At 49.5% G+C, this 27,934-nt stretch overlaps 1 protein-coding gene across 11 annotated transcripts in view; it reads right to left on the reverse strand.

Annotated features, from left to right (window-relative positions):
• The window catches only part of EPS15L1 (epidermal growth factor receptor pathway substrate 15 like 1), a 95,598-nt gene extending 67,979 nt beyond the window's left edge, over positions 1-27,619 (reverse strand). For 7 of the 11 annotated variants that reach the window (XM_059160361.1, XM_059160353.1, XM_059160352.1 and 4 more), the window contains exons 1-5: positions 27,525-27,619; positions 3,543-3,584; positions 3,262-3,351; positions 2,762-2,809; positions 604-699 (exon numbers count right to left, since the gene is read on the reverse strand). In XM_059160361.1, the coding sequence (XP_059016344.1) occupies positions 604-699; positions 2,762-2,809; positions 3,262-3,351; positions 3,543-3,584; positions 27,525-27,557 (309 nt within the window). In that variant the 5' untranslated portion in view covers positions 27,558-27,619. Of the gene's footprint in view, positions 1-603; positions 700-2,761; positions 2,810-3,261; positions 3,352-3,542; positions 3,585-3,672; positions 3,690-3,769; positions 3,966-15,642; positions 15,726-22,683; positions 22,809-27,524 lie in introns of those variants that run through there. The other 4 variants (XM_059160355.1, XM_059160358.1, XM_059160356.1 and 1 more) reach the window with 4 other exon arrangements.
• Positions 27,620-27,934: the final 315 nt, after the last annotated feature.

Here is a 27,934-nt window from a genome sequence, read left to right on the forward strand (position 1 = left end):
GACACACATTTCAAAGTGCTTTCAGAATGGGGAAAGACCTCAAAAAGTCAAACACAGAATTACTATATGCCCCAGCAATTTCACTCCAAAGTACGGACCCAAGAGAACTGAAAACAGGCACGCAAACAAAATCCCAAAACATGAATCATCATGTCCACCAGCAGAGGAAGGGACAGACCATAAAATGTGGTCCGACTCAGTGAACAGGAACCAAGCATGACACCCACTATGGAGCACTGCAGAGGGGAAAGCAGGCGATCCATGATTCCGTAAAGTGCCCACAACAGGCAAATCCATTCAGACAGAAAGATGAATGGCTGTCGGGGGCTGGGAGGCAGGGATCCCCTGAGGGATTACTTAGCAGGTAAAGGGCTTCCTTTTGGGGTGATGAAAACGCTCTGGAACTAGAGGGAGGGGCTGGTTGTTTAAAAAAAAAAAAAAAAAACACGGTGACTGTACTAAATGTTAGTAAGTTGTTCACTTTCAAATGGTGAGTTTTAGGTTATATGAATTCCACCTCAATTAAAAAAGAGAGAGAGAAAATGCACAGATGGACAGATGATATCAGACGAGCACAAAGAACAGAAGGATTCTGACACTTACGAATTTAGGTGGCGGCATGTTCAAACTCAGATTGCTCAAGGTAACTTCGTGGCCACTCTGTGCACAGGCCACTAGTCTCAGTGCAACATAGAAACCCTGCAAATCCAAAAAGGAGGGAGGGGTAAACTCTTGCTGGCTGGTGATGACAGGGAGAGCTGTCTGCAGCCACAGGCTTCGGGACACAGGGATTTCACATCACTGCAACAATGAAGACTCAATGTGCGAAAGTCACTGAGAGTGTTGAGTTAAACACATCTCCCCCTGGGAGTACTGATTCCAAGAATATGCCAAGGGGACTCAGTCCACTGCACTCTGGACACTACCAAATTTCAAATAAATGTATTTTTTTTACCTTTATTATTTTTTTTAAGATTTTATTTATTTATTTTACCTTTATTATTTTTTAAGTAAGCTTTATGTTCAACATGGGGCTTGAACTCATGACCCTAAGAACAAGAGCCACATGCTCTACCAACTGACCCAGCCAGGAGGCCCCCAAATAAATGTATTTTAAGCAACAATAAGCTCCCAATATTTAGGAAAATGCTGGATTAGATAAGTAGCAGACTGGAGTTTAAGATTTTAATAAATGATGATTCAGATATGTACTGACTTTTTAAAAAATGGTTTGAAAAAGACACAGTTGTTTGGGAACCAATACAATTCACTGTGCTCCCCTTAGCCTTGCTGAAGACAGCCTCTCCCACTTGCCCCCCCACCCCCATGGTCTGATGTGGATCTCACCTCCCACGCTGCCAGGACAAGGGACCTGAACTAGGCCATAAGGGGCCTTTGTGCCTCTCACCCTCCTCTTAACCCAGAGCCAGCCATCCCACGGGCTTAGTGGACTCACAAAGCATCATCTAATTTTCTTAATTGATCAAATAGCCTGACACATGAACTGTTTTAAAGCTATAAACACAATTACAGCTTAAAAACATCTTCAAAGAGACAAGCGCTGGATCAGCCTTTCTCAGACAGATGTCCAAATGCCCGGGGTGGGGGCTGTAAGAAAGTTTCACAGAAAAGGGGATGTAAGAAAGTTTCTGGGAACTGCATTAGGCCAAGTTAACAGATTTCTCGTCCGCAAGGATCCTCAGAATCTTTCAACATGCAGACATAAAGTGCAAACCTCAACGAAGGGAGGAAGAGTTGATATTGTTTTCCCAATGGATCAGATCATGGACAGTGGAACACCAGGAATGACATCTCTTGGGACACAGTTTGGGGAAAAACTGAACATAATTAAAACACAACCGTTTGGGACGCCTGGGTGGCTCAGTTGGTTAAGCAGCTGCCTTCGGCTCAGGTCATGATCCCAGCGTCCTGGGATCAAGTCCCACATCGGGCTCCTTGCTCAGCAGGGAGCCTGCTTCTCCCTCTGCCTCTGCCTGCCATTCTGTCTGCCTGTGCTCGCTCTCTCCCCCTCTCTCTCTGATAAATAAAATAAAAAACCTTTAAAAAAAAAAAAACACACAACCGTTTAAAATCATTTGTAAGTACTATAAATTTCCATTTACAGAACATTCTCAAAATGACAAAATCATGCTGGAGAAGGAACCAGTGGGTTGCCAGGGGTTAGGGTGTGACTGCTGCGGGACAACACAAGATTCTTCTGGGGGCCAGGTAGTCCTGTGTCCTGACGATGGTGGTCATTACATGAATCTGTGCGCGTGATAAAATTACACAGAATTATACACACTAAAACCCCCACAAAAAAGTCCATGTAAAACTGGCCAGCCCAGAGTAAGGTCTCCAGGTTAGCACTGTGCCAGCCTCTGAGCAACATGCTACGGTGACATAAGCCGCTCTTGCTTTGGGAAACTGAGAAAGGATACGCTGGAACTCTCTGAACTATTTTTGCAACTTCCATGAGTTTTAAGTTATTTCAAAATAGATCAGTCTGAAAACATTTTCATCACTTTTAAGCACGCAAATTTTGAAAAAAAGATACGCTAACCATGAAAGATGGCTCCCAAGTGTTCAGAAGACCCGTATTTCAAAACAAAACCTTCCCATGTTAATAGTCTGATGGCCGCGCTCAGGTTTAGTAATACTTGTCCACGGCAATGACAAGGAAGGACGTGCAGAGGTCACCCTGCCTGCGGGGCTCTGGGCCAAGCCCCTCCACTTGCTCTGTGTGTGTGTGTTTATATACCTGTTTGTCCAAGAACCCTTTACCTTCTGGGTCGGCCAAGTCCCATATCTGTGGAAACATAAAAATGTTCATGAGTGCAACTGCCCATCACTGTCCATCTATTCACAGAACAGGAGCCGCCACAACTGCGTGCGGGCCTTATGTGTCAGCTGGAGTGGGCATTCCTGAGCTGTGGGTGAGGAAGCAAGTCTGGACCAGCTGAATGACCTGCCCCTCCCCCTGCCCCCATGGGCACACAGCTGGTCAGCGGCAGAGCCTAGAGAATACCCAGGTCTACTCGGCTCCGAAGCCATAAGCTGTCAAGATCCCAAAGGCACTCAAGCCTCCTGTCTGCTGCCCAAGCCAGAAGTGGAATAGCCACCGGTTATAGCCTGAGAGACTCACAATGGCCAGCCCACTCCTTAGGAGGCACGTCCCCTGGAAGAGGGATCCAGCCTTCACCTGCCGGGGCAGCACAGAAGGCAGTCTCAGAAGAGAGGTCATTATCCATTGTCACGTACCTTCCCAAGAATAATGTCTGAGAGCCCGGACTTCTTTAGAAAAAGCGCAGCTTCGCTCGCCCCAACTCGCCCTGTGTATGCCGGGTCTACCTAGAATGGGGGAAGAACTCTTGAGACAAGCCCTCAGCAAACCACACAACAGATAAAGCAGCACATACCGCACTGGTTATTGGCTGTTAACTCGGAGAACGGAAAGGGACTAAACTGAGCTTCTACTCAGGTTTGTGTCTGCTGAGACAGACCCTCTCGAATTCAATCAAAAAGACACCAGTGAAACTTACCTGCTTATAATAGGATTCATATAATGGATTTCCAGTGGGAATCTGTAAACAAAACCACAGACACTGGTCAAAAGTAGACACACCCCACCCTAAAGAAAAAAAAAAAATCATCCCCTCCAAGTGCTGTTACCAAAATGTACAATAGGGAAAACCGAAATGTGTGCACTTTAAAGGTCCTCTCTTCACAGACTGCCGCTTGCTGTTAGACACAGATCTCACATACTTACTCAGTCTGGGAAGGAGAAGTGTGAATGCTCTTTCGCAAGGTCTCATTCCTACACACACAACTTGGTACTCAGAAAGCAGCAGCAGCCAAGCTGACTTCCATTCACCGAATGAGGAGATTTCAATGTACCCAGGAGGTCAGAGGGAAAAGAAACCTCTCTTGAGACTGCTCTCTGGTTCCAGAATCTGAACAGAAGTTTCTGCATGTCATCACAAAATCAGCAGACAGGCAAGCTTCAGACTGGTTTCCCTGCCCCAGATCTCATCCCCACCCATCCTGTGCTCCACCAGTCACCAAGGGTTGCACACTGACTGGCCCCTGCAGGGAGAGAGCTGGCCAGTGACCACTCCTACTGTGGCAGGCAGGAAGTTCAAAGTCCTCAGCCCAGCACAGAAGACACTCCACATTCCAGCCATCAGATCCAAGACATCACTGTTCAAAGAAGGTAAATGCCTGCTCTCAGGTCACATGGCTCACTGAAGCCATGTCTGCAGCTGGCCTGGTTGGCGGCCAAGCCCTCACACTTTGCACCCTGTCCTACAGCCTCTCTTCCCGACCTCAGCGAGCCAGCCCCCAAGGGAGGTGTCAGCTGGGAAAGGAGTAAGCAGCCACTGAACTGTCAGCTCTACAGGCTTACACATGCTGTTTTGCCACGTGAAGGGAAACAGCAGTCCACACACCTGCCACTGACTTAGTGAGCAAAGTGAAGAACACACAATTACGCTTCATCATACAGAAGAACGGGCATGGGAACCACTAAAGACAAGGACAGGGAAGGCAAGGACCGAATGAGAGGTGGAGTACCGTGTCTATTTTAAAGTCTTTGAATGCTGTCTTGTGATTTTTCATAATGAATAAAACTGGCAGAGGTGGGTTCCTTGCAGTTACAATCACTGGATTGGAACCAGCCCAACACTTGCATACTCCGGTGGCACAAAGAGACTCGCTTCAGGTTAAAAATAATGCCGAGGTTACGGTCAGCTTCTCTGGGGGATGCCAACACCTGCGAGCATATAAAGAAGCGAAAGTACAGAGAACGCCACCAAGACAGAATGAAAACAGAAGGAAAAGAGCATGAAGACCTGAAAGGGGAGAGAGGAAAGTCAAAACAAAAAGAAAGGGGAAGATCTTGAAAAAGAGAAAACTAAACACAGAGCAGCATGAAAAGGAAAGCAAGACTGGGCGACAAGGAGCCATTGCTTGAGAAAGGAAAGGGGACAACACCCAGGAGAAGGATCGAGAGGTAAATACACAGCTACCGTGCCTCCCTGGCTGGCTGCTTCCTCCTGCCTGGCGTGCTGGCCCAACAACAGTCACTGGGGGGGTCTGCCACTCTCAGCTCCTTCAGACCTTAGATCACAGTGCCCACCATGACACATCGCGTGACCTCCTGGGTTTAAAGCTCTGGCATGCTTCCAAAGCACATCTCCTCAAAGGAGTAAGGCGGACAGAGGAAGCAAAGTCAGGCTAGGCTGTTTGTCAAGGTGATGGTGCCGGGTCCAGACAGCACATGGCCTGCCACTGGCTCACAGGAATGGAATGCACAAGCCCCAGAGGCCTCCACCCTGATGGCAAAGGTCCCCTTCCCACCAACAATCAGAGAGGCTCGGGTCTGAAATACACTTCCAGTGGGATTTTTTTTTTTTAAAGATCTCAGGATAGCCAAGAAAAGGGGTTTCCAGCCTACAGTAATTCCAGTGGAAAAAAAAGGGTATTTGGGGCATACAGAGTTAACAACTGTTTCGAACTTCCCAAATGCTTCTGAGCTATTAGATCCACGATCAAGAAAAACAAGATTCAATAACCTGGAAAAGCCTCGGAAGCACCAGACCCAAAACTCCAACAGTCTAAGAAGGGTTCATCCCCCGATGGCCTATGGCCAGCTTTCAATCCCACATGAGCCACAAGTGAGGAGAAACCACAAGAGTGTGCTTCCACTCTTCCTCTCTCCGGGAATCACTATAGTTAGGCTGGGACAATGACCGCAGTTAGAAGCTTCAATGTCATTACTCATACCTCAGTTACTGCAAAAGCAGAAGGGGGGAAAGGGGAAAACACCAGATCTAGCTGGCACTTCCCCTCCCCACTCCACCTCATCCCAGGGATGGTGGAATCACGTCTGCAAGCTGCCTGATATGCCACTGAGATGGACCTGAAGACACCTGCTGCCAACTAACACCATGAATCCCCCAATGACCGGCCACCTATATGGTCAGCTCCTGGGCAGAGACCTCCGTCACAACCGGCTCGCCGGTGCCGGCAGCGGCTCCCAGAGGGAGTGATACAGCTGCGGAGACAGAGCACGCTGAGAGCGGACACCAGAGCTCTTCCTCTCTGTCTGACCCCAAAGAGAGCCCAAGGCCAAGCCTGCGGCACAGGCAGAAAGGGAACGGGCCAGGAGATGAGGCTTTCAGTGTAAGAAAGCTGCAGAAAGTAAGAGGCGGCAGAGAATGGAAGGTCTTTCAAAATGGAAGGACAAACCAGCCCGGGATGGAGACATCCTTCGCCAACCCACTCTGCCAAGGGGCCACCTTCAACTTGCAGTGACTGAATTACTGTGCGGTTCAATCATCACTTTCAGTGTGACCATTCAGTTGCTCGTCAGAGCTTAAAATACTCAGAGATAACCTGGAAAGTTCCTGTCGCCTCTTTGATCTGTCCTCCAGCCTCCATGCAATTTACAAGCAGGGGTGACAAGGAAGGGGAGCATACCAAGGACAAGCTGACACCCTTTTGTGGAGAGGGCTTTAAAACACCACAGTTCGTGTGAACACATGCAATTTTAATGCTGGAGAAAAGCAGCTTGAGATGAAGAACACAGTGGAACTACTTTGGAGGGGAAATCCTCTGAAGATTGGGGTTCTAGCCATTCCAAAACCTCTAGGATTGAGCCCATCCAGCTCTGATCCCCGCTTTTGTCCAAAGGCAGGACCCTTCCTAAATCTTTATGCCTAGAACCAGGAGAATTCCCAGTCTTCCGGGAAAGGCTGTGTCTTTTCCTTTGTGCCAGACAAAGCAATGACTGCCAGCCTTGCTCATTTCAAAAATGGCATTTCTTTAAAGCAAACCAGTTTTTAAGACTTTTGGAAAAAAATTTAATCCGTTGCTCTGATAAAGAGGATCACATTCACGGAGCACTCCCGGTTTCCTATCCAGTACCTCATTTAACGCTCCAACAACAGTACAGCACAGGTATACAGACATTAGTCCCAGACTGCAGGTGCTCAGACTGGGGTACCATACACATGGTCACAGAGCCAGTGAGTGACAAAGCAGAGGAGCACCCAGATTATGCGGCCCTATCTTACTCTGCACACTGCAAAAACAGCCCAGGCATGACAGAGCTGGGCACTGGGCCCCAGCACAGCCTCCCATGCATGGTAGCCTTGGGAAAATGCACGCCCATGATTACGTGCTGATGCATTTTATTCAACCCAAGAGGTCAGACTGCAACACTCAATTCAAGTATATAAAATGACTTAAAAACCAGTGCAGCCTGTCATTTCCCCCAGGAAGCTAAGACCCCATTACGCTGTATTTTCAGCTTTTTTTTTTTTTTTTTAAGATTTTATTTATTTACTTGACAGAGAGAGAGAAAGAGACAGTGAGAGAGGGAATACAAGCAGGGGGAGCAAGAGAGGGAGAAGTAGGCCTCCCGCTAAGCAGGGAGCCTGATGCGGGGTTCGATCCCAGAATCACGACACAAGCCAAAGTGAGATGCTTAACGACTGTGCCACCCAGGCGCCCTTCCTTTTTTATTTTTTTCAAATGCACTGTAGTCAGCACACAGTGTCATATTAGTATCAGATGTACCATACAGTGATTCTACACTTCCATATATTACTCAGTGCTCCTCAAGATAACTGCATTGTTTAATCCCCACTGCCTGTTTTCCCCACCCCCCACCCAGCTCCCCTCTGGTCACCATCTGTTTGTTCTCTGTAGTTGAGTCTGTTTTTTTGTTTGTCTCTTTTTTCCTTTGTTTGTTTGTTCTATTTCTTAAATTCCACATTCGAATGAAATCATGTGGTATTGGTCTTTCTCTGACTGAGAGAGACTATTTCGCTTAGCATAATATCCTCTAGCTCCATCCATGTCAATGCAAAAGGCAAGATTTCACTCTTCCTTATGGCTGAGCAATATTCCATTGTATATATACCCTTCCTCTTCTTTATCCATTCATCTACCGACAGACTAGGCTGTTTCCATAGTCTGACTTGTGTAATAAGGCGGCAATGAACATAGGGGTGCATATATCCCTTCAAGTTAGTGTTTTTGATCTCTTTGGGTAAACAGTGTGATTACTAGATTGCAGGGTAGTTCTACTTTAAATTTTTTGAGGAACCTCAATAACTGTTTTCCAGAATGGCTGCGCCAGTTTGCATTCCCACCAACAGTGTACAAGGGCTCCACTTTCTCCACATCCTCACCCACACTTGTTGTTTCTTGTGTTTTTTATTTTAGCTATTCTGATGGGTGCAACGAGATAATCTGATTGAGGTTTTGATTTGCATTTCCCCAATGCAGAGTGCAGTTGGAAGAACAAATATTGCCAAAATATCCCCACCACTCCCAAGCAATCTCCACATTTCAGGCAATCCCTATCAAAATACCAATAGTATTCTTCACAGAACTAAAACAAACAATCCTACAATTTGTATGGAACCACAAAGACCCTGAATAGCCAAAGCAATCTTGAAAAAGAAAAAAAAAAAAAAAAAAAAAACTGGAGGTATCACAACTTAAGACTTAAGGTATATTACAAAACTGTAGCAATCAGAACAGTATGGTGCTGGCATAAAAGACATCATGTGTACATAGATCAATGGAAACAGAACAGAAAGTCCAGAAATAAACCCACAATTTTATGGTCAATTAATCTTTGACCAAGCAGGAAAGAATATTCAATAGGGAATAGACATTATCTTTAACAAAAGGTGCTGGGAAAACTGGACAGCAACACACAGAAATGAAATTGGACCACTTTCTTACACCCTACACAAAAAAAACTCAAAATGGATTGAGGACCTAAATGTGAGACCTAAAACCATAAAGATCACATAAGAGAGCACAGGCAGTAATTTCTCTGACACTGGTCATAGCAGCAGCATCCTTCTAGACAGGTCTCCTGAGGCAAGGGAAACAAAAGCAAAAATAACCTATTCAGACTCCATCAAAAATAAAAGGCTTCTGGGGTGCCTGGGTGGCTCAGTCTGTTAAGCGTCTGCCTTCGGCTCAGGTCATGATGCCAGGGTCCTGGGATGGAGCCCCACATTGGGCTCTCTGCTCAGCAGGGAGTTTGCTTCTCCCTCTCCCTCTGCCTGCTTCTCCCCCTACTTGTGCTCACGCTCTTTCTCTCACTCTCAAATAAATAAAATCTTTTAAAAAGGGACGCCTGGGTGGCTCAGTTGGTTAAGCTGATGTCAGGGTCCTGGGATCAAGTCCCACATCAGGCTCCTTGCTCAGGGGGGAGCCTACTTCTCTCTCTGCCTCTGCCTGCCACTCTACCTGCTGGTGCGCTCTCTCTCTCTGACAAATAAATAAAATCTTAAAAAAAAAAAATTTAATCTTAAAAAAATAAAGATAATGAATAAAGGATCTTTGAAAACAAATAAATAAAAGGCTTTTTGATGGCAAAGGAAAAAAACCAACAAAACTAGAAGACAACCCACTGAATGAGAAAAGATATTTGCAAATGACATATCTGATAAAGGGTTAGTATCCAAAATATATAAATAACTTATACAACTCAACACCAAAGAACTAAATAATCCAATTAAAAAATGGGCAGAAGACATGAACAGACATTTCTCCAAAGAAGACATCCAGATGGCCAACAGACACATGAAAAGATGCTCAACATCACTCATCATCAGGGGAATGCAAATGGTGTATTTTTCAATTAAGTTGCCAAGTTTTACAGGAATTAGGCAGGTAACACTCAAAGACATCCTGGTCTGAGTTTCTACTTGGAAAACCAGGTGCTGATATAAACTTGCAGCCCACGGGGCACCTGGCTGGCTCAGTCACGAGAGTGTGCAACTCTCGACCTCAGGATCGTGACTTCAAGCCCCACACTGGGTGTAGAGATGACTTAAATAAATAAAACTTAAATAATAATAATTAAAAAAAAAAAAACAGCCCAAAGAAGTGCTCACTTAATAGTCCTTACGTTTCTGCCTTCCACTTAGCATTGGCTGCCCCCACTGCTTGCAAAGCCATTATCTTGGCTATGTGCACAGTCATATTCTGCAGCTGAGGAAACTGGGATTTAGCTCAGCAGCGCTCAAAAACATCAGAAAACACTGGGGCCTCTCTGACCTCCCAGGAACTGACAGCTCTCTCCAAATGCCCCATCAGAGGTTTCTAAACCTGAGCTAGGGCAAACCTTGCTGAGAGAAGGAGAACAGTGACGTGAGAGAGAGCTTTTATAAAACCACAAGAAAAAAGATATCCTAATTTTAAAATGAGCAAAGCAAGGGCACCTGGCTGGCTCAGTGGGTTAAGCCTCTGCCTTCGGCTCAGGTCATGATCTCAGGGTCCTGGGATTGAGCCACGCATCGGGCTCTCTGCTCAGCTGGGAGCCTGCTTCCCACCCACCCAACCACCCCCCCTGCCCCCCCGCCCCGCCTGCCTCTGCAAAAAGAGGGTGCCTGGGTGGCTCAGTGGTTTAAAGCCTCTGCTCAAGTCATGATCCCAGAGTCCTGGGCTCTCTGCTCCCCGGGGAACCTGCTTCCTCCTCTCTCTGCCTGCCTCTCCGCCTACTCGTAATCTCTGTCAAATAAATAAATAAATAAAATCTTTTAAAAAAGTAAAAAATAAATGAGCAAAAAAAAATTCAGAAAGAAAAGACATAGCAACGTTGGGGGGAACGTTTAATTTCCAAATTGCAAAACATCTGCTAAACATTTGCTAAAAACCAGCATTTGCTATCAGGTTGGCAGAGTCAGGAGAGGGGGAAACGAGCTTTTCTAGAGGGCGCTGCAATACTGCACAGTTACCGTGCACACCCTTGACATGCGGGTTCCACTTCATTCCTGCCAAACTCCAGCAAGAGTTTTTGTAGATAAATATAAGACTATTCTAAAATGTATAGAGACAGGCAAAGGAACCAAAATAGCTAAAACAATTTGGAAGAAGAAAAATAAAGTAGGAGGCATCAGTCTACCTGATTTCAAGTCCCGCTATAAGCAGCATGGCGGTGATGAAGGGGCAGACACACACAGCCACGGAACACAAAGGACAGCCCAGAAACAGACATACACTGGGTGAACCCAACCAACTGCTGACAGACGTGCAGGGCCATTCAGGAGGAAAGAGGCCTGCCTGGCCTATGGTGAAGCAACCGGACATCCAGAGGGAGAAAATGACCCTCAACCCAAGTCTCACACTTTCTACAAAAATTCATTCCACATGGATCACAGGCTTAAATGGAAAAACTTAAACGGAATAACACTTTTGGGAAAACAAAACAAACAAACAAAAAAAAAAAAACAGAATAAAATATTCAGAAACAAGGGCTGGGGAAGGAGTTCTTAGACTTGATACCAAAAGACTGACTCATAAAAAGAAAAACTGATAAATTGGACCTCATCAAAATTAAAAAAATTTGCTCTGTCAAAGACCCTGGGAAGATGACAAGCCAAGTCACAGAAATATTTGCAAATCACAGATCTGAGAAAGGATATGAAATACATAAAGTATCTGAAATATACAAAGAACTCTCAAAACTCAATGGCACAAAAGCAAACAATGGGGGGGGGGGGCAGGGTGGTGCCTGGCTGGCTCTGTGGTAGAGCACACGACTCAGTCTTGGGGTTGTGAGTTCAAGCCCCATGATGGGCAGAGTTTGCTTATTTAAAAAAAAAAAAAAAAAAAGGCAAATGATCAAGTGAGGACATGAGCCAAAGACATGAAGAGACATTTCACCCAAGAGGACACACAGATGGCAAGTAAGCCCATGAAAAGATGGTCAGCATACGTTAGTCATTAGGGAAATGCAAATCAGAACCACAGGGAGATGCCCCCCCACATCCATGACAATGGTGAAAATAACAAACAATGATACCAGTGAGCACACAGAGAAACTGGATAACCTGCACTTTGACGGTGGGGAGGTAAAAATGTACAGCTCTGGAAAACAGTTCAGCAGTTTCTTAAAGAGAACTAAGCCTGCAACTGTCACAAGACCCAGCAGTTGTCCTGGGCATTGATCCAGACAAATGAAGACTTGGGTTTGCATAACATCCTGTACTCACAGACCGGAAACACACCCGATGTCCTTCCATGGGGGACTGGTTACATGAACTGTGACCACCCCCCACCCTGTGGAATACCACTTGGCAATGAAAAATGCCAAGGAATGAACTAATATGCACAACAGCCTAGAAGAATTGATACTAAGTAAAAAAGGCCAATCTCCACAGGTTATGTGCTGAATGACTCTATTATATAACATCACTATAATGCTGGAATTCTGGAAATGAATAGATTAGTGAGTGCCAGAGGTGAAGGAAGGCATGAGAGTGGCTAAAAGGGCCAAGAGGAAGGATCCCTGCATGGGATGGAACTGGTCTGCATCTGACTGCATTGATGTCACAATTTTGGCTGTGATGGTGAACTACAGATTTGCCGAGTGTTACCACTACAGGAAACCCAGTGAAGACACAAGCTCTCTGCATTATTTTTCTCAACTATGTAAATTGAAATTTCTAAATTTCTAAAATTAAATTCTCAAACAACATAAATCTGTAATTATCTCAAAATAAATTTTAAAAAGAGAGTACGAGAGACAGGAGACCTCACAATCGAATAACAAGGTTACCTCCAGAGACACTGTGGAATATGGATTGGGTATCAATGGAATAGTACTAAGGAATGATTAAATGTGTAAGGTGTTGATATGGTACCATGGGTATGTAAAGAAAAATGGTCTTCTTGTCAGAGATGCAAACTGAGATATGATTTCTGAGACTTACTTTTTTAAGATTTATTTATTTTGAGAGAGAGAGTGCGGCAAGAGCTTTCTCTTGGGGGAGAGGGGCAAAGGGAGGAGGGAGAGAATCTCAAGCAGACTCCCTGCTGAATGGGGAACCTGACCTAGGGCTTGACCTCACAGTCCTGAGATCACAACCTAAGCCCAAATCAAGAGTTAGGACACCAAACCGACTGAGCCACCTAGGCACCTCGATTTCTGAGATTTAAAACAAAAAAACCTCAGAAATAAAAATGTACATGGCAGAGGTCAAGGGATGGTAGACAAGCACAGAGATTTGCAAAACAGTGTTTGTTTGGGTGCCCGGCTGGCTCAGTTGGTAGAGCGTACGACTCTCAGTCTCAACAGCATGAGTTCAAGCCCCACGTTGGGCATTGAGCCACTTTAAAAAAAGAAAAAAAAAAAAAAAAGGCGCTTGTTGTAAACGGACAGTGCACACATGGGAGTTCATTAAACTCTTTCCTCTCTTTTGAGTGTATGTAAAATCTTACATAATTCAAGACCAACATCTGATACATTTCTGCTCTGGCAAGGATCCTAGCGGTATAAAAGCCGCTTCACGTGTGAAGAGCGATAAAAAAAAAAAGAGCAGCTTTGTCACTAGCAGCATCATACTTTTGACAAACAATAAAAACTAGCACTTTTTTTTACCCTTTTTCTTTTTAAGGTTTTTACTTATTTGTCAAAGAGAGAGAGCACGCATGCACAAGCAGGAGGAATGGCAGGCAGAGGGAGAAGCAGGCTCCCTGCTGAGCAGGGAGCCCGATGTGGGGCTCGATCCCAGGATCCTGGGATCATAACCCGAGCCAAAGGCAGCTGCTTAACCGACTGAGCCACCCAGGTGCCCCCAAACTAGCACTTCTTTAACACACAATACACACCCCCTTCTGCTACTGTAAGGTTACTCCCCAAGGAAGTAACCAACTATGCAGGAGGTGGGGAAAGGCAAGAGCATTGTATTAGTTCATCCTGCTGGAGGGCGAGGACTATGGGTGACAGAAGAGGTTGAAAATGGGCGAGGATCTCACGCAGCAGCAAAACAGCACAAGCAGAACATTTACAATCCGGGTATGATCATCAGGTATTTTCTAAGTGCAAAGGAAGGGCCCAAACCAGCATAGATAGTGATGACCTGGCTGGTAAGCCCCCAGCGATTACATATGCACATGGACTTGAGTGTGGCAGGACGGACACCACATGCTAACACAGATTCCTACCCGTGTGTCCTACCCCACTGCCCCCACCGAGGCTTTCTGAGTTCGCCAGTGTTCTACATTAGCACACATTGCTCTTGTAAACAAGACAGAAAAGGAAAAGAGCCATATACGAGAAGAGGGCTCTGAAGACACATGATTCTCCCTGGGGACCCAAATGACTACCATGACAAAGGACTAGGTGAAGATGTGCACTGCCATTCAGCACAGCACACATGGCCCCCGTCTAACCCACTCAGAACTCAAGGCCTGCAGTCTCCACCTACAAGGAGAACCAAAGAGCAAGAACCATGCCTGAAAGTTCAGACACACAGTGAAGTGTCAAGGTAAGCACGACAGCCAGAGGGAGTTCAAGGCCAGGATCTACTAGAGGGAATGCAGACTCAAGCTTCAGCCCTCCCAAAAGACTCCTCCTGCTCTTGGCCCCATCTACCAGAAACGGAAATAAAAGAGAAACCAAGGTCACTTGAGGCAACCTTCCCACCCTGACATGCCACCTTGTGCAGGAGACAGGACCTGCAGGGAGTCCTGAAGGTCTCTACCCACACCTCTTAGCCTGGTGCTCCCAGCACCAAGGGAGAAGCAGAACCACACAGAGGTCAACAACGCCACCAGATAGATGTGGATTCAAGTCCCATCCAGGGAGCCTAGGGTGGCTCAGTTGGTTAAGCAAATGCCTTCAGCTCAGGTCATGATCCCAGAGTTCTGGGATCTAGTCCCACGTTGGGCTCCCAGCTCCACAAGGCGTCTGCTTCTCCCTCTGAACTTCTACCCTCTCATGCTCTTACTCACTCTCTCTCTCTCAGATAAATAAAATCTTTTATAAAAAAATAAAATGAAATAAAGTCCCACCCCACCACTAGAGTACTGTGCAACCCTGGGGAAGGTGAGCAGCCTCTCTGTGCCTCGGTTTCCTCATTTGGGAAATAGGGATGAGCATTCCCACCACCAGAGACGGGCACGGGTTGAGCAGTCCTCCAATCCTGGCTGTTTACAGTCCCATTTTCCTCCTAGTCCTCTCCTTCCACCGGCTCCCATGTGAAAATGTATCCCATGCCTAGAAAGGTCCCCCAGCCCACTGCACTTCAAACTACTGACCTTCCACCTACTCTTCACAGAAAACTTCCTGAAAAAGTGTCTGCACTTGGGTCTTGGAAATTCATTCATTCACTCATTCAACAAACACACGTTAAGTCCACACAATGAGGCGGAATCCAGGATATAACAGGGTGTGAGACAGAACTCTAGGGCTCAAGACGAGGAGACCAGGCAGGCCAAGTGAGCGCATGACTACAGTACAAGGTGCCATGGGATATGAAGGAGAAGACAGCAGGAGGCACTGCCGAAGCCTCCAGAGCCTGAGCCAGGGGTCAGGGATGGGCACAGTGGACTCTGGGGCAGAGGGGGCTGGCAGGGACTTGGGGCCCTTCAGCACAGTTTCAGCCAGCCAGGAAGGAGGGACACAGTGAGGTAAGAGGGTCTGCGCCCACCCAGCTGAGAAGCCTGGAACGTGATCCCCGCGGCGACCTGAGCAGATGTGCACATGACCAGTGACCTGAATATGCATTTAGCTATGCGGAGTGGGAGACCGGGGAGATGCCAGTAAGCCTCCAGGAGAATGAGGCCACTCACTGTGCGCAAACACAAAGAAAGGGGGCTGTTCACCTTTAAACGTGTTTCTCTGATGTGGAGGCGGAAATCTCATTCTCATTCAAGCAGTTTCTACCGAGTTGTGCAGAGCTCCAAGTCTGGAGGAGAAAGTTATTACACATGACAATGCACACGGAGAGCTGCCAAGTGCTGGGAGGAAGAGACAGGGGTGGCGGGGAGACTCGGCACCCCAGACACACTCCTGTGAGGGCGGAGACACCACCGCAGCCCCAGCTGAGCCTGCCAGAAGGGATATGAGACAAGCATGCCTAGAAGTACCCGCACTGAAGCTCTGGGGACAGACGGGTCTGCAACACCGACGGAGAGAGGCACCACTGGTGGGGACACACCAAGGAGGCGGGGTCCTGGAGGGACCAGGTGATGGGCATGTAGGGAGGGGCACGGGGTTGAGTGCAGCCACACAGAGGGCAGGTGGATGGGACTGGAAAGGGTCAGACAACAGGGAACTCAGACAGCCTGAGCACAGCAGGGTGCAGATTCTAGCCCGATCTCCCACAAATGCCGCTCAAGATCAAAAGAGGCCCTGGCCTCCCCAGAGCCCCTGCGGCTATCGGCTATCACTCCTCCCAGCCTCTCAGAGAACAGCCCCCAGCCATTCTGTCCTTCCTTTCTCCCGCACAGTAGACCAGGCCCTGAACAGACCCACAGGGGGACAACTCAGCAGCAGGGGCCCCTAAGCAGCAGGGCACCGACCACCTTCCTTGAGAATGACCATTTCTCACAGTGCCCCCAACTTGCCCTAAGTGTGCCCTGAATCTTCCCAAAATTCCTTTCCTAGATCAGTCACCCAGGGGCTCCAATGTCTCTGCCATGTGCTGAGCCCCTGCCCAATATTTTGCCATACCTTATGCGGGCACGCTGCCCAGGACTCAGGGATCCCCAGGCCGATCGGGTCAGCAGCTCTCCATGCCCCTCCCCTGTTCTCTGAGGGTGGCCTCAGCAGCCTCCCGGCACCCACTGCTCCTCTATAGAGCCTGGGTCCTCTAGGCACCAGGGACTCAGCAGGCTCCCGGATTCCATGATGAGCAAAAGACACTCACCACTACCAAGGAGGGGCTTCGTGCTCTGCTCAGGGAAGAAATACAGAAGAGCAGCCCTGCTGAGAGAAGCAGGGAGAGGAAGTCACATGGTCAGTCCCTTGCTCGGAAAAGACTGTATGGCGAAGAGTGCAACGTTCCAAGCCTCAGCCTGGCTCTTGAGGTGCCCCACAGCCATCCCCTGCCCCTGCTGGGCTAATTTCACTACTCCTTCCCTCTCCACCACACATGCATTCACCAGGACAGAGACACTTGCACACGCTCGCGAGCACACAGTGCTCTATCCCTGCTCTCCCTCCTGCTCTGGCAGATTCTCTACACACTGTGCACTGTATGCTCCTTGTCTGGGCACAAATCAGTCCCTATGCCTGAAATGGGCGGGGCGGGGGGGGCTGTGCCCACTCAAGACCAATTACCTCCCAGCCCCACAACTGACTCCCCAACTTTAAAAACCTCCCCAAATTCCCCCCAACTGAAATGACTCTCTCTCTCCTCCACATTCCCATAGCCCCAAACCTACAAATGGGACATTTCTTCATGTCCAAATTTTGTCAAGGCTACTCTCATGCCTGGGGTCCCCTCCTTCCTATATTTTTAATTCTGGGAGTAGGGGGTGAGGCAGAAGTCTCACATTTATTCTACTTCTTACAATGCTGGCTCCGTAAGCAGGCCTTCCATAAACTTTTTTTTTTTTTAATAAACTTATTTCCTTGTTTGTTTGTTTACAGAATAGGTAAGATTTTGATGGAGCCTCAGGAGGGAGTGGGTGAGACGGCCACAGAGAGGCTGATGCTTAGGTCGACACAGCTCCGCCACTCAGCAGCAGAGTGAAGACAAGCTACAATGCCTCCCACGGCCTAAGTTCCCCAGCCAAGGAATGGGACTAATACAGTGCCGGCCCTGAGGATTACTTTAGGTGCCGGTAAAGCACTGCCTATAACTCCAAAATGCGACTGTCTCCATTACTGCCCTTCTTACTGCTGTCACAGAGACGGAGGAGCTGGCTTTATTTACAGAGAATCATGGGGGCTGGGAAGGGAAGTCAGGCAAGGCTACTAATCAGGGCCTGTTTGGCAAGCATCAGATCACAGTCCTGACAGCTCGCCACACCAAATGGTCTTTGCCAAAAAATGAGAAAATGCTTTACCAAATGTTGGCTACACTGCAGTACGTATTGTACTCATTTTCGCGTTCAACTAGTTGGCTGAGTCGCTCCCAACAGTCCTTTACTAGTTCGCAGTCTTATTTTCTTTTAAATAGGCAATCGCACACACAGCAGGTTAAGTGCTTAGTAGCTGTGAATTAAAGGATAATTCCCAGGGGCTAAAAGGCAAAATTAAGTCAAGAGGCCGAATGCCAATAGGACCAGCTTGGCTTGTAAGGAAACGCCGATCCCCTGGGGTCCTGTGTGGGTGAGAAACAACAGCACCAACCCGCAGGCACTCAGCAACCACCGCGTCTGCTCCGCCCCTGCAGAGTCCTCTTCTCCGCAGAGAAAGTGTCCCCAGTAGACACAGGGGTCCGATACTGCAGGCCCAGAGACCGTTCAGGGTCTTGATCAAGAAAACTCCCAACAGGAGAAAGGTTCTTCACAGCACACATCCAAGTCTGCCGAGTCCGGGCACCTCCAGCCACAAACAGCGCCGTTTCTAGGGTGCCAGCGAATTTAGAGGGCGAATCCATGCCCAAACTTCCCAGTCCTGGCTTAACAATCTCCGTGAGGACCTCACCCTCAACAGGCCTGTTCTCTCTCCCTCTTTTTTCCCTGTTTATTCTTTGCCCCTTTAAAAGCAGTCCAAAAGAAGATCGTTTCCTTTTCCCACTGGGTACGTAAAACTGAAAACATCCGTTGTGGATTAAGAAAAGCCAATTTTCTGTGGCTCGACAGGCATGCTTGTTCCTGTTACTAGTAAATCAGAGAAGCCCTCTCCAAACCTCACAGCACAAGTAAAGAGACTTGGGGAGCCCTGCAAAAGGGTGGGGGTCTGGCTGTCAGGATGCTGGCCCTCAAGGACTCCCTCACCAGTGCCCTGGATGCCTGCTTCTCCACCCAGGAGACAGAACATTTCCACTCATTGACTACCGGCAGCTAGAGAGACTGCTCCTGGCTGCTCTCTGGAGCATGCAGCCACTGCCTGCCCACAGCAGGGGCTCGGGACACAGCAGGGACAGAGCTGCTCCTGTCCTCCCAGGAGCCCATGGTGTGGTATCCACAGCAGAGAACACGGCCATTGGAACTGCAGTCTGACCCAAGCTCCCCAGTTCCCTGGGAGGCCTAAGACCTTTGATTTTAGCACTGTCCTCCTCAGTTTCCTTGTTCAGAAACGAGCTCAGGGACAGTGACAATGACACTTTCTTAATGGGAAGTCAGTGGTGAATGGGCACAAAGTGAGTGTCCAACCTCCCTCCTTTCTTCTGTGTAAGACTTACAGCCCAAATCTCTCCCCAGCACCTGGGTTAGCAGGTGCTGGGTCAGGGAAGGGGGGCTCCCACGGGACGGGAGGGAGTGCTGAGCAGCCAGTCTGAAAGGCTGCAAGCACCTGCTTCTCCAGTCCTGCTAGAACAGAAGAGGGAAAAGAGGCAGGAAGACCCAGTCCCCCTGCTGGCACTCTCAATTCCAAGCCAGCGGAGGCAATTCACTCCACTTCTGCAGGCTGCCACCCGACCTCCCCCAGGTGTTGTCCTTGCGCTCCTACTTATCTGTACCTGGGAGCCCAGCTCCAGCTGTGCCATCTGAAGGCCAGGGGCTCAGTTTTTTTCTTCTTGGTCCCAGACCAGCATGGGGTAGGTGCTCAGGGCACGGTACCTGATGCTGCCCCCAGGAGCTAGGCTACTTCTCAACTGCTCCTAAATGTGGGCTCCCACCAGGCCTGGAGGACCCGCTGCAAGGTGACAGGTCTTGTCTCACCCGACCCAACCACCCACCTGGCACCGCCCAGGAAGGCTGGTCTTGCTTGCCCTGCTGGCTGGACTGACCGGACCTGCCTCCTTTCCAAACTCAGAAGGCTGCCCTGCACAAATAACCATCCCACACGCTCCTTCACTCCTCCGATCACCAACCCCTTCTGCTCTTCTGGAAATGACCTCAGGCCAGGCTGCTCTTTCTCACTGCATGCCCACATCACAACAAATGTCTCTGAGCTAGTCCCCGGCTCTGCCCATTCTCTGTGTAAGCATTCAGATCTGGACGTGTCACTCCACTCCCCGAGAACCTGCCACAGCTCCTCCCTGCCTCACATACTGTGCACCGGCCCTACCATTCTGCCATTCAGAGGACAGAGGATTACTGAGTACCTGAGGAACAAGGATGAATTAAAACAGGCCTCTGTGGACCTACTCTATGTGGTGGGGGAGACTGACCATCAATTTAATAATCCCACCAACAGAAAATTACAGACCAGCATGTGGAAAAGTACAGAATATTCCCACAGGCAACAACAGAGAAGTGGGCCAACCTGTCAGGGAAGGCTTTACCCGAGGAAGTGATGTGCCAGCTGAGATATGAAGAGGAGTAGAGGTTAACCCAGAAATAAAGTGGGCGGGGGGGAGAACATCCCAGAAAGGGGGCAATAAAAAGCATGTGCAAAGGCCCTGAGGCAAGAGGGAATGTCACCTGAGCAAGCAACTGAAAGAAAGGCCCAGGGGCTGGGGCACATGGGTACCTCAGACAGTTAAGTATCTGCCTTCATGTAGGTCATGAGGATGGGATCGAATCCCACATCAGGCTCCCTGCTCAGCAAGGAGTTTGCTTCTCTGTCTCCCTCTGCCCCTACTCATGTGCATGCTCACCTCATGTGCATGCTCACCTCTCAAATAAATAAAATCTTTTAAAAAAGAAACAAACAAACAAAAAGGGCCCAGGGGCCGCAGGGCAGAGCAAACAGGGAAGGCAGAACTGAGAAGCAAGGGATGCAGGTGAGCAACACACTGGATGGGGCAGAAGCCAGATTCCAGTCTGCAGACAGTGCCGGTCAGCCTTCCTGGCACCACCCTTCCCAGCTTTCCACCCATGTATACAAAAGGAGAAATAACTTTGTGTCAGCCGATCTGAAATGTAATCAGTAAATCGGCTCTGCCATCAAGAGTACAGCAATCCCACCCAGAAGGCAGGGCCAGACGGAAGTCTAAGGACATGGCTGTTTGTGGTCATCTACAACCTCTACTTCCCTCTAGCAGCTTGTGACAGTGAGGGCTGGGCCTACAACTACGACGACGGACAGAGCATTCTAAGCTGGAGCAGCCCTCTGGGCCACCCAGCAGGCAGGTCTCCTTCCCACTACCCCTCCCACCACCACCAGCAGCGGCCACTCTCTAGGCAAGCAGACACCCTGTCAGTCCCTTTTGTCTCAGGCCAATCTGTAGGCCAGGCACAAACTGTGTCCCATTTACCAAACGACCTTCTTCCTTTAATCCCTAAGTCACCCTAGTTAAAAGAAGGCTATGGACCCCAGGGTCCCCAGCCCTGGCCTCACATTTAGGCCCTTTGAGCTGGAATTCCAGTGTCTTGGCTTCTGTTTATTCTGCTTTGCCTGTCTGAGAAAGCATTCCTTCCTCTCTTCCCAGCCTCCCACATCCCAGCCGAAATGCCCCTTCTCCACGCAGCCCTCTCCCAAGTGGAAGCAAGTTATCCAGCCCTCATGCAGTTCAGACCACCCAGGGCCTGCGCCTCCACCATGGCCTGGACCAAGCCACCCTCCTCGTGGCTGGGCATGGCTCACTCATTGCCGCATCAGCCATGAAGCACCAAACACCCACTCGAGCAGGGGAACCTATAAAGACAGTAAGGCAACTTCTGTTTCTCCCGTGACTTTCCAGAAAGAGGAGATTAAAACAGTAAAATAAGAATTTAAACAAGTGATCTTCTCTCCATCAGACCAGGGTTAGGTGGCACAACCACTGTTTAAAACCAAATGAGATCTCACACTATTGTATGCTTGGCAGTTAAAAAAAAAAAAATCAAAAGGGGTGCCTGGGTGGCTCAGTTAAGCATCCACCTTTTGATTTCAGCTCAGGTCTTGAACTCAAGTGAGTTCAAGCCTACACTGGGCTCCATGCTGGGCATGGAGCCTACTTAAAAAATAAAACAAACAGAACCTACGAGGCAACACAGAGCCCCCGGCCTGCTTTAGATAGGCAGTGTCAGCGAGCTTGCTGGCTGTGACCTATCATAGGCCTCCGGCCCTCAGTTAACCCCTTCATAAAGTGAGGCTATGACTGACCAGGATGGCCCGGGAGGATACGGTGAGCAATGCAAAATGCCTTTCCTACTCAGTCCATGGCTCCTGAGGCCTCCCCGACCTCACACATGGGACCATAAACTCCACTTCACTTCTCACCGCCGAGATCACTTTGCCCTGGGACACACCACGTATCTGCTCATTTCCTTCCATCTGTGCCCCGCTCTTGAGAACCTTGGCTCCATGAGACGGGGCTGTCTTCAGGTTCACTGCTACATCCCACTGCCCGGGAGGAGAGAGAGAAGATGCCTAATACAGGCCTGCTGAATGAACGGTGTGCACGGGGTGTGGACCCTCCGCTGTCAGGAGGCAGATATGGGATACAGAGTTACTCCCAATTTGCACATGGAGAAACGGAGAGACAGAAAATACCGAACAGCTGAGGGCACTGAAAGGACATCTGGGGACCCTAACATTGAAAAAACACACCCTGAACAGACCTCAAATGATAATGAGGTGGGGGAGGCATCTTTGAGGAAGAATGTGAAGTAGTTTGCCAAGAGGACATTGGCTGCTCAGGTGAAGTCTGAGTGGGGAGACCCTGAGAGCACCCCCTGCGTGGCTGTGGAGATGCCTCTCATTGGGGTGGTGGCAGTCGTGTCTGTCCGTCAGCATAATAACGTGAAGGGGCCTGAGGCACCAGAGAGCAGACACTCAGCTCTTGGATACCGTCTGATCAAAGACAGTTCACTTCCCAGATCAGTTGATCAAGTGAAGAACCAGGCATGGGAAAGTTGCTTTAAAGTTCAAAATTGGGGCACCTGAATGGCTCAGTTGGTTAAGCATCTGCCTTCGGCTCAGGTCATGATCTCAGGGTCCTGGGATCCGGCCCCACGTTGGGCTCTCAGCTCAGCGGGGAGTCTGCTTCTCCCTCTCCCTCTGTGCTCTAATAAAAATAAATAAAAATCTTTAAAAAATAATAATAAAGTTCAAAATGGGGCGGAGGGAGCAAAATTTACATGTTCTTGCTTAACTGGGAGCTACTCAGTCCACAAACCAGACCAATGCACCTCAATAACATAAAGAGCCAGGGAATTCTGGATCTTACAGGGTAGGGCCAGTCTTTACCCTAAAACCTGACTCTCACTCACCAACTTATACCACATCAACATTAGCATTTTTTTTTTTTTTTAAGATTTTATTTATTTGACAGAGAGAGAGCACAAGTAAGCAGAGCGGCAGGCAGAGGAAGAGAGAAGCAGGCTCTTTGCTGAGCAGGGAACCTTATGTGGGGCTCAATCCCAGGCCCGTCGAATCATGACTTGAGCTGAAGGCAGACGCTTAACCAACTGAGCCACCCAGGCGCCCCTACCATTAGCATTCTAGTAAGACAGAGCAAGTAGCAATTATTTTAGAGAAAAAAACAAGGGACGAAAGGACAAACAAGTGCTCCAAGCACTTGACATTCACTGCAGACACGTTCACCGTTCACCGGGTGTTGTTCTGGGCGAGGCGCCCAGCAGGCTGCCTGGAAGAGGGGAAAGAGCAGGGCTCTGCAGGCGGACGGATGTGGGGTCAACCCACTAACTACAGGACTTCGACAAGTGACTTAAATCTCTGTGGGTTTCAGTCTCCCGTTTGCAAAATGGGAATAAAAACCTTAGAACCTGGGACCCATTAAAAAGACGACGTATCTCAAGTGCGCCGGCAGAGGAAGCCGGTGACAAAGGAGGAGGATCCCAGTGGCAAGGGGGAGGGGACGGAACTCCCTGGGCACAGGGCACTCTCTTCATCAATGAGCCCAGTGCTTTCCGTGTGCTTCCTGGGACAAGGGCCACACAAGGGACCCACAGAAGGGACAGGAGGGAGAATTGTCATTGAGGTGGGACTGAGGGAGGACACCACCAAGGAAGCCCTCTGAGAGTGGCCTCCAGTGGGCAGGAGGTAGGGCAGGCTGCAGCAGGAGATCACAGCATGAGGTGGAGGGATGTGGTGGGGAACACTGGGCAGAGCAGGGGCTTACATGGAAATGGTGGCAGCGTGGGAGAGCAAGCGGGCAAGGTCAGGAGGACAGGCCCAGGGGGCGTGGGAATGCTGAACCAGGAGCAGTCAAGCTGGACATAGGGAGCGGAGTGAAATGGGGAGCAGCTGGAGGTTTCTGGAGGGGGGACGGGGGGGTGGTTGTGCAGAATGAACTATGAGGAAGAGGCTAAGCAGGAAGGGGGACAGCCCCTGCCCTGTGAACCTGTGGATGTGGTAAGGAGGTGGCCAATTCCAGCAGGCAGCCGTCAGGGGTGGAATAGGGGGCTGGTAAGGGAGAAACAGGAGGCTGGACTCCAGAAGGGTCTCAGTGGGGGAAGGGCACACTCTGTGGGGAGACCCTACGATGGAAGGAGACAGAGAGAAAGAAGACAGAAGACAGAGTGAAGGCCAGCTGGTGGGTTACAATGACCAGTGTTGTGGGGTTCAAGGACAACCAACGATAGGCCACTGGGGATAAGGATGGCATGGTGACCAATAACTTACGAGACCACATGGTACAAAGCAGGTGAGGGAAACAGGTGAATTTCTGAGAAACAGAAATCACTGAGACACCAATGGAGGGAAAAATCAACCCTAGACTCCTGACTCTTCAAATGGGCAAGATTTGTATTCAGGGTCAGAAGAGACTGTACAGGGAAAGAGGTGCCATAGATACTGGGGAGCACGGAGCAGATCAGGAAAGATGCTGAAAAGTGCTGCAGACAGAGGGGAAACATGCTGTCCCACTCCCCTCTGCAAACCTGCTGGCAACCGCTTTTATTCACCTTAAATGGGCCATCCATGTTCCAAGTGCACCCCACACCTCAGTCCAACCAGAACACAGCCTCATGCTCTGGGGGCTCCATGACTGCCCCCAACCAGATATCATCCTGGAATCATATCCACGCTTCCCGGTAATAATCTGTGAACCCGTGTGATCTCAGCTAGACTGAAAACACCTGGAAGGGCTCTGCCTCTCACCTAGCTCCATAGGAACACCTGGTGCCAAACTTCACATAAGAATAATATAGTGAAATGATGCCATAACTACGTAAAGGAAGAAAACCTGGTTTCTTTCAACAAGCATAGAAATGAACACAAAAAACAGAAGTGAGCAACCTAAAGTTGTCACAGGCTCCTGGCTATCAGTCTCTTGCAACTCCTCCTTCAATTTTGCTCCCACCCCTAGCCCTATCCCGCACGTAGGGAAGAGCCACCTGTAAATGGCACTGGTAGGTGTAATTCGCTGGTTCCTGCTTCATGAGTTTACTTGATGCCTCCTGGGTGCTGGTCACAGGAGCAAGAGTTTGCACCTGCTCTGACTGGGTGCCTGGTCTCACGCAGAAACAGACATCTGCAGACCATGAATGGTGCTGAGGGGTGTGTGGAGGAGACACATTGCCAGTGGCATGGAAGAGGGGGCCCCACGTAGGACAAGTGATCAGCAAAGGCCTCTGGGAAGGAATGACATCTGAGCTAACACCTGAAGAAGGCAAAAGAACCAGGTACCAAAAGCACAAAGGGAAGAAACAGGAGGAGCAGCCAGTAGGGACACCCCGAGGACAGAGAAAGTTTGGACTATGGGAGGAGCAGAAAATCAGCAAGTATGGCTGTAGCGTGGGTACAGGGGAAAGCATGAGGCAGGAGAGGGCAGGCAGGCAGGCACCAGACCAGCAAGGCTTACTGAGGAGGAACCGGGATTTTTATTTCAAAAGGTGCTGAGCAGGGGCTCCTGGGTGGCTCAGTTGGTTAAAGCCTCTGCCTTTGGCTCAGGTCATGATCCCAGAGTCCTGGGATTGAGCCCCGCATCAGGCTCTCTGCTCAGCTTGGAGCCTGCTTCCTCCTCTCTGTCTGCCTCTCTGCCTACTTGTGATCTCTCTCTGTCAAATAAATAAAATTTAAAAAAAAAAAAAAAAGGTGCTGAGCAGATGAATCACACGACCCGATTTATGTTTTCATACCTTAACAGTGGCAAACCACTGCCTTCCTCCAAAGCTAATCCTTCATCAGTAAAATAAGAATTCCCCTCTCCTTGTTGTGTGCTTAAGCGCCAAGGTGGTAGAAAGCACTAAAACTCTAAAGTACTCAATAAACATTAGCCAATGTCATCATCAAAGTTCAGATAAGGGCTACTGTCAAAATTTTGTAAGTTTTAAAAAGATTCCCCCCGAAACCCAGCAGCACTTTCTCATTAAGTGAGCCTAAGTGAGTTTCACCACCACCCCCCCCCCACACACACACACAAACACACCCTAAACTGTAGCAACTGGCTATTAGCAATAATACCCACGTCTGCATGGCACCTAGTTTATACAGCACTTTTGTATCTTTGGAAGAACATGTTAATTAATAACCACTGGTCTTTAATACTTTTAATTTAGTGACAGTGTAACAAACTGGCTAGTTCTTGTAAGATTTACCAGGTATGCATGTCTCTCTCCTTGGAACAGCCGGCCAGTCATGCCAACCTCCCTATCCGCTCTCTTAAGGTTTAGCATTCTTACTGCTGAGGTCTACATTCCCATATGTCCCAATCTTCCAGAGAATTAAGTGACGATAGTAATTACAGTATCACAGAGTGCTCTCATATGCCAGGCACTGTTCTAAGTGCTTTCACATGCTTAATCTTCACACTTTCCTAATTTTTTTTTTTATATTCCCATTTTCCAAATGAGTTCTAAGCGCCTTACCCAAGGACACTAAGAAGAATGATAGAGCCAAGAACTAAACACAAGATGATATGACCCTGTGTTCTCACTCTTAATCCCAACTCTGTGCTAGATAATTCAGACAAAACGTCTATAATATTGTGCTTGGTACAATGTAGATAGGTATTCAGTCAATAACAGCAGCTGTTATTAGCAGGGCACAGGTAGTTTCTAGCTCCCATGAGAGTGTCACCTCCGAGAGAGCAGCGACCTTGTCTGGGCCACGGCTGCGCTCCTAGCACCTGGACCAAAGCACATTTGACGGATAAATGAATGAACGTCCCTCCCAGAAAGCAGGGCTGCCTGCGCAAGGCTCTTTTTTGCACGTATGTGTGGCGCCACTGTTACTGCCCCTTAGTAAGACCACCAGGCGTATTTGAGGGCACAGACTTGACCCAGAGACGTGCGATCTCCCCTTTCTCGATTCAAGGGTGGCGGCAACAGCTCCCAAGGAATTGAGGGATGAGTCCAGGATCGCACTGCTGAAGGATCCTGGCTCTGGCAGGGCTCTGCCTTCGCCGGGGGGACTGGGACCCGGCAGGAAACAAAGACTCGCGGGGCCGACGCACCGGCAGAAATGATCACTCCCCTCGCCCACCTCTCCGAATGAGAGCCCAGTGCCACCGCGCATCGCCCGGCCTGGGAGCGGCGGCGAAGGCCGGGCGTGGAGCCGTAGCTGGGCTCCGGACTGTGCAGACACAAGCAGCGACCCCGCTTGTACACCGCCCGCAGAGGGTCGTCAGGGCGCGGGAGGCCGCGAGCCGGGCCGGCCTGTCACCTTCAGGACCGCCCGCCCACTCGCCCGCCCTCCGCGGGGGCCGCTCAGCGCGAGCCGCCGCTGCCCGGCTGGGCCTCCCTGCACAGCCGCCTCACCGCAGTGTCCACCTCGCGCCCCGCGCCCTGGCGCTGCACCTCCGCCCGCCGGCCCGTACCTGCTGAGAGAGCGGGATGAGCGGGGCCGCCATCTTCCCGCGGACTCGGGTTCCGAGCGCCGGGGAGACGGGGGCGGGGCCGCGCGTGCGCACGGGTGCGGGGGGGGGCGGTGCGCGCGCAGCGGAGTCCGGGCGAGGGCAGGGCTGAGGCAGTGCTGCGCACGCGCAACTCAACCTAAAGGGGCGGGGTCGAGGGCGGGGCCGTGCTCACCTAGCCCTGGCCGAGAGGGGGCGGGGCCGGGGTGGAGGGCGTGCCTCCGAGTGTGCGCCAAGCTTCTCTGCCCCTTTTCCACCCGGGCCCGCCTTCCTGGCGGGCACCTGGCGGAATGACAGCAAATCATTCCTGGCAAACACCTGTGGAGGGTTATTTCCCACCTCGCAGAGGGTCAGCAACCTCGCCGTGCTCAGCA

The sequence above is a fragment of the Mustela lutreola genome, chromosome 2 (genome assembly GCF_030435805.1).
Source record: "Mustela lutreola isolate mMusLut2 chromosome 2, mMusLut2.pri, whole genome shotgun sequence".
Classification (NCBI taxonomy): Eukaryota; Metazoa; Chordata; class Mammalia; order Carnivora; family Mustelidae; genus Mustela; species Mustela lutreola.